Source organism: Capra hircus, unplaced genomic scaffold (assembly GCF_001704415.2).
Source record: "Capra hircus breed San Clemente unplaced genomic scaffold, ASM170441v1, whole genome shotgun sequence".
Lineage (NCBI taxonomy): Eukaryota > Metazoa > Chordata > Mammalia > Artiodactyla > Bovidae > Capra > Capra hircus.
This window is the reverse complement of record NW_017195998.1, coordinates 4,228-11,233: the sequence shown is the minus strand read 5'-3', so window position 1 is coordinate 11,233 and position 7,006 is coordinate 4,228. Positions and strand designations below refer to the sequence as shown.

General features: G+C 44.4%; 1 protein-coding gene across 1 annotated transcript; it reads right to left on the bottom strand.

The window, feature by feature from the left end:
* Nucleotides 1-1,782: 1,782 nt before the first annotated feature.
* Nucleotides 1,783-2,527, bottom strand: LOC108634973 (interferon omega-1-like). The gene has a single exon (XM_018045294.1). The coding sequence runs from the start codon at nt 2,486-2,488 to the stop codon at nt 1,901-1,903; it is 588 nt and encodes a 195-aa protein (XP_017900783.1). The 5' UTR covers nt 2,489-2,527; the 3' UTR covers nt 1,783-1,900.
* Nucleotides 2,528-7,006: the final 4,479 nt, after the last annotated feature.

The window sequence follows — 7,006 nt, the reverse complement described above, 5'->3', positions numbered from 1 at the left end:
GCACCAAGACCCAGGGGAAGGGAGCAGTGACCCCACAGGAGACTGAACCAGACCTACCTCCTAAGGTTGGAGTCGCCTATGGAAGTGAGGTTCAGAAGCGGCTTGCCCTGGGGACAAGGGTACTAGCAGCAGCAATCCTGGAAGGCGGCCCTTGGAGGTTGGTCTCCTTGGAGGTTGCCGAAAATCAAGCGCTTCATTCATGAATAATGTTTCTCACTTCTGTAGTATGAGAAGAGGTAAAACTGGCTTCTGAACCATTTGTTGGGTTTTGTTCTTTCAGTAGCAAAACAGAGGCTCCAGGAGGTGACATTGCCAGCAAGTATGGACAAGGGATTTTACGGAAAGGAGAGCTACGATGCAACCTGGGACAGCCCAGAACTGGAGATCGGAACCATCCACTTCACAGCCCCCGCTCTTTCCTTCCTGCCTCTGCTTGTGTTTGCTTATCTGCACTGATGTGCGATCTCTATTCTTTCCCTATTATCGTATTTATGTTAGATCAAGTATTTTCTACTAATTCATCTTTCTCAAAGAGTTTTCATAGGAATGCTTTTAGAAGTATGAAACCCAGAAATTGGAATTCTCTTCAGCATACAGCAAAGGAAGGTTCTCACGCTGAAAGCACTCTGAAACTAGCACCCAAGATGAAAAGAAAATACCTTTGTTGGGGCCAGCACCTCTCCATGCTGCCCTGCAGGCGCTGTCTCCGGGCGGCTGTCCTGTCTCCTCCCTGAGGGCAGCCACTCCGTGCTTCCTGATGATTCCTGCCAGGAGCGCGTGATGCCTCTTGTGTGATATGGACTCACTGAATCCAAACAGTAATTGTATAAAAACCACTCTTACTGTCCTCATATTAAAGATGAGGAAACTGACCTGTTGTGTTTGTGAGATTTTTCAGGGTCACACTGTTGGTAAATAGCAGAGCTGGGATTCAGAGGTTTTGGAATTTCTAGAACTCTCCTCTCACTTGGGCTCTCTTCCTGGGGCTTCCACTCTGACTACACCATGCAGCTAGAAACCAGCACAGAACAGAGCTCGTGTGTGGAGGCAGTGAAGTTCCTGTGGAAGGGAGTGAATTGCTCAGTAAGGCAGTCCTGAGGAGAAGGCGGGAGAGAGAGCAACAGGAGTCAGGAGCAGCCAGTCAGCAGGGCGTGTCCTCAGCTTTCCCGCAGGAGGTGACTGCTTCCCTCAGATATGTGCATCAGCCAGTCTTTAACGAGTGGGTACAAATTAGTTATGCCTGTGACATCGAGACTAGCCATTTTCTCCAATTCATAATCTCCTTTCTACCTTTTTTCTCTTTGGCACCCTCCACAGCTTATAGGCTCTTAGTTCCTCAACCAGGCTCCCTGGAGGAAAAACTCAGAGTCCTAACAACTGCACCACAGAAGACTCTCAGAATTCCACCTTTTGACAGACATTTGTTAGAAAGTGATAGAACTGTTTCACCGTATAAAGTGAACAAATACTATTTTGTGATAGGTATTTGAAGACAAAATAAGGATTTAGGTTTTCAAAATAAAAACTCAAGAAATTTATCTTGATAACTATTTAATAAATAAACCAAATAACAATTTTGATAAAATAGAGAAATATATCTTCTAAATTTTAATACAATGTAAACATACACATTTTTATATGAAAATATAAATATGATGAGATAAAATATTCCATTACCTAAATAAATAAAGAATAAATAAATAACATCAGGGAGGTCATCGCTTATGGATTGATACCCCTGCAGTTGATTTCCTTTATATCTACATGCTTATTACTACAGACATGTATTGGCTGAGTTAATTCAACAAATTTGGTGGCTAAAGCAGAATTCAGAGTCTTCTGAAATGACCCCAGGTGAGTTTCCAAGGATGACGGGGCATCTTCATCAGAAAGAGTCATGTCAAGGTGAGCTCAGGTCTCCATCCATCATTCTTAACCTTTCTTGCAAGCTGACTGATGAAGACAAGGATCTCATGATTTCCACTCTGACGGTTTCCCAGGCGCAGTCACTGTATTCCTTCTCTTGCAGGTAGACATGGATGCCCTGGAAGTACCTCTTCACAGCCAGGGTGGGGCCCGTCCTTCCCAGGCCAGAGTCTTCCTCTCCCATCACCTGCCCCAGGCAGGCGTCCAGGTCATCCAGCTGCTGATGGAGTCCAGTGCGGAGCTGCTCCAGGACTGTGGTGTTCCAGGCAGCAGAGGAGCGCTCTGTGTGGAAGAGGTTGAAGCTCTGCTGGAGCATCTCATGGAGCACAGAGATGGCCTGGGCCTCCTGGAGCTGGCCGCCCTCCACCATCTCCTGGGGGAAAGCGAAGTCTTTTCTGTCCTGCAGACAGAAGCGAGGGGAGAGTCTCCTCATTTCGCCCAGGAGCGTGAGGTTCTTCCTGCCAATGAGAACATGGTTCTGAGACAGATCACAGCCCAGGGATCCTCCCGGGCCATAACTGACCAGCACCAGGGCCATGAGTAGAGAGAGCACGAAGGCCATGGGGAAGATGCGGCTGCTGCTGGCCTGGCTGAGACGGCGTCTGGCGGAACCTTGAGGTAGGTTCTCTGATGCCAGGCTTTCTAAGGGAGGCCATTAAATAGTGAACATGGTAATTTTCATTTTCTAATCATTTCTATGCACTTTTACTTCCTTTTTTGGTTTTCTGTTATGTATTCTCAAGACAGTCAAAGAAATGTTCTTCCTTCTAGACTATTAATTTTGCCTTTTCCTAGTCACTTCAGATGTGCCCATCCAAATGGATGTTTTTCAATCAAATGAGAAAGTCTTTCTCTTAAGTCCGAATTGATGGACATCTGTAATTACACACTTCATTGCCCTTTATCTCTCATGCATAAGTGTCGCTCTCCTCTCATCCAAGAACGTATTTTTGGCTTGCTCTGAAGCTCCATTTTTCCCTCTTAGGTTCCTTAGGAAGCCAGGCTCTATCTGCTCTATGGATTCCGTATATAAGGGATTTACCAGATCAGTCTGGAAGGTAAGCTCTTGGAAACAAATGATGAGTTTTCTTTAGTGTTTGATTTAGAGAAGAGGCTGATTATTATCAGTCCTTGAAGTCCTCCCACATTTCTCTTCCTTCTAGAACATGTCCTACAGGTCCCTGCCCTTCAGGGAATCATGAGGGCAGGACTATTACAGACATCACCCTTCTTTCCACCTTTTTCTTTCTGGAGACCTGTCGTCCTCCACAGACTGGACCAATACCCCCACCAGAATCCTGGTTCTTCTCAGGGAACATGGGTGAGGAGACTCTACACCCAGGACAATTGTATTTTCCCAGGAGCACCTCACTCACAAGGGAGAGATCACATGGAGCCACCCCTGTCCTCTGGGTGACAGTGTCCCCTTGTTCACCTGCTGGCCTCTCTCCCTCCCTGAGGGCAGGCTCACCACATCCTGAGGACTCGAAAACCTCCTTTCTGTGGAGGGCTTATTGACTGGTTGGGAAAATAAATTGTCTTCCTGAAACCCCAACCTCTCCCCTGGAGTTTTTGTGTGAAGGACCCTAGTGCTCAGTGATGACCTCTTCTTCTCCTGACCCGTGTCCCCAGGTGTCTAAAGTGTCAGCAGTGCTCAGATGCTGAGGGCAAAAGTGTGTGCAAGTTAGTGGAGGAGTTTCCAACTGCAATTATTTTCCTTTTAGTAGATCAATAATATTGAGTTTGCCAGGTATAGGTTTTATTATTGAACACTTTTACTTAAACTCTTCAACTCTTGTTCTGCTCAGAGTTTCTGAGCTGGAGGAAGGAGATTCAGTGATGAGGTTGTCTCTTATTGGAAGCTTATGTCTCAGAATCTAATGAGATTCGGTCATTGATTCAGGCAGTTGATTCTACTGGGCATCTCTGTTCCTCTGTTTCTGTCTCCTCTGAGATTGCAGGGCAGTGAGGTCCGGGGCACTAGATCAGAAGAAATAGCCTTCTTTCCTTTACTCGAGTGTAATTTTTCATTTAAACATTTTATATATACACTTAGTGACTTATTGGACAGTGTTGGTATTCCTGCCTCTGCTCTGGTTCTATTTCATGATGAGGTGAGAACAAGAAAGGGAAGTAAAGAAGCCAGAGAGGTTGCATCTCTTTCGCTTTCAAGATGTTAGATTTCTTTTTTGTTTCTCTTTGCAACTTTCCTAGAAAGTAAACTTCCACAGTTGTTTTGTGGGCAAGAAGAAAACAAGGGAAAGCCTCACTGTCCTGAGTATGAAGGAAGGGAAGGGCTTTTCCCCTGAGGTGATGATGCATTATTCTGAGTTAGCAAACTGCAGTGCAGCACAGCTGGGGAGCAGGGGGGGAAGGATGAGGCCAACATGAACAACAGGAAGGCTGGGACAGGGCTGCTTCTCACAGAAGCTCAATGAAGGCCAAGTCCTGGGTCAGCTGTCTGCCCTCAGCTTTGTAAGACCAGCTAGCTGATTTTCCTTTCCTTTAATCCACATGTCATCAGTATAAGCGGAGAAGGAAGAGAAACGGGCACTCAGAACCCCATTTGCTAGAACACGAACCCTTTCTGGCAGGGTTTAGGAGATCAGCCTTGCCTAGCATCTGTGTAATTGATAAATCTATTTGGGTGATGAGAAGATGCTTCAAAAAAACTAGGATGACAGGTAATGAAATGATTCCAAAAGATCCTGATCTTAATCTGGGTAACAGTAAAATTATGATATTGAAAGTAATAGCTGAATTTTATTGATTGCTAAAATTAAAAGACGCTTACTCCTTGGAAGGAAAGTTATGAGCAACCTAGATAGCATATTGAAAAGCAGAGACATGACTTTGTCAACAAAGGTCCATCTAGTCAAGGCTATGGTTTTTCGAGTAGTCATGTATGGATGTGAGAGTTGGAGTGTGAAGAAAGCTGAGCGCTGAAGAACTGATACTTTTGAACTGTGGTGTTGGAGAAGACTCTTGAGAGTCCGAAGGCCTGCAAGGAGATCCAACCAGTCCATTCTAAAGGAGATCAGTCCTGGGTGTTCTTTGGAAGGAATGATGCTAAAGCTGAAACTCTAATACTTTGGCCAACTCATGTGAAGATTTGACTCATTGGTGAAGACTCTGATGCTGGGAGGGATTGGGGGCAGGAGGAGAAGGGGACGACAGAAGATGAGATGGCTGGATGGCATCACTGACTCGATGGACATGAGTTTGAGTGAACTCCGGGAGTTGGTGATGGAAAGGGAGACCTGGAGTCCTGCAATTCATGGGGTCGCAAAGAGTCGGACACGACTGAGCGACTGAACTGAACTGAGCTGAACCCTAACAATCTCCCTAATATTCCAGTTTGTGATAGGATCATATTGATGGGTTGGGTTTCTGCAGGTTTTTTAGGAATTTTGAAAATACTCATTTTATGTCCTTATTTGACGGGGCCACGTCTTAGTTGAAGCATGCTGGATCTTGGATCTTCCTTGCTTCATCCAGGGTTTTTACTTGGGCCATGGGAAGTCTGGCTTGCCACATGCAGGATCTAGTTCCCTGACCAGAGATCCAACTCAGGCTCCCTGCTGTGGGAGCATGGAGTCCTGGCCACTGGACCATCAGGGAGTCTCGAGGGGTAGGGTTTCAATATGTGAATTTGGGGAACATACACACATTCAGTCTGTGACATGGTAATAAGAAGATACCAAGGTATTGTGTTTATGGCAAGGATTCCTTAGGATCTATTTCATTCTTGGTATTTATTTGAGGAGAAAGAACACATTCCCTGATGCTACCCTCACTTTTTATGGCATATCCATCCTGGATTGTTTGCTCATTAAATGTTATAAATGTTATACTGTGAACCTAATTACCAAGGACCTACCAGGCTTCCCTGGTGGCTCAGATGGTAAAGAATCTGTCTGCAATGCAGGAGACCAGGGTTCAATCCCTGAGTCGGGAAAGTCCCCTGGAGAAAGAAATGGTAACCCACTCCAGTATTCTTGCTTGGAGAATTCCATGGGCAGAGGAGCCTGACAGGCTACAGTTCACGGGGTCACCAAATGTCAGACTCGACTGAGCCACTAATACTTTCACCAGACAAATTCCCCAGACACTCAGTGTTCAAAAAACTGACAGTGACAACAGCTACAAATTCCTTAGCCTCTAAAGGGACTCACTTAATCCTTCCAACATAGTGAAACTAAGTTAATATTCTCCTTTCCAAGAGCCCCCTGCTAAGACTTGATGTGAATGAACTAATCTAATAATGAAGGTCAGATTCCAAACTCCCATCCACAGCATAAACACCTGAGCCCACTGCATGCACTGAACTCTCACTTATTTCCCTCTTTTGCTTCTGACACAAGCTGTCCCTTTGTTGTTTCATACCTCAATGTTACAAATCTCTTATTTCCATTAATGTCTCCCTCCAAATTCTCGATAAGCTGAGCAATTTACACAGTATCCTGATTATTTTGTATAAGAAGCAAACTGAAATTATCAAGTGGTAGTTATTACTGAGAGTCTAACTGTGCTTGACAAAATTAATAATTCTAATAATTATAAAAGAATCGCATTTAACTGTCCAAGATGACTCATAGATTGTTAAGTGATCCTCACCATAAAATTGAGATACATGATGGACAAGATCCTTGAGAGTGATGACCCCCGCTCAGATTGGATTACAAACGATTCAGTGAATCCTCTGTAGAAAACTCCAAGCTGATGGTACTTGCGGCTATAGGTAAAGCATACTTGCTGCTACCAAATTACCTGAATATGGGAAATGACTGGAAGAATAGAAGACGACGTCCGGACAGAAATCTGCCTGATACTGTGACCCTCCAGTGGGAAGGAAGACTTGGGGACAAGACTGAGACTTAAAGGCGCCCCAAGGGAAAAAGAAAATTATTTCATTCACTATTAATATAAAAGGTAAATTTCTCCTATAATGTTAATTGTCTGAAAAATCTTTTAAAATATATACGTCTTAAACTCACATCAAGTTGAAATATTTTCCTTATGCCACAACAGTACTTGTAAGTTGTTGGCTTTAATGGAAGCAAAATCCTCAGTAATGTTT

What these genes read in the sequence shown, in the direction of transcription:
- LOC108634973 (XM_018045294.1), bottom strand. Translation starts at nt 2,488, where the DNA reads ATGGCCTTCGTGCTCTCTCTACTCATGGCCCTGGTGCTGGTCAGTTAT.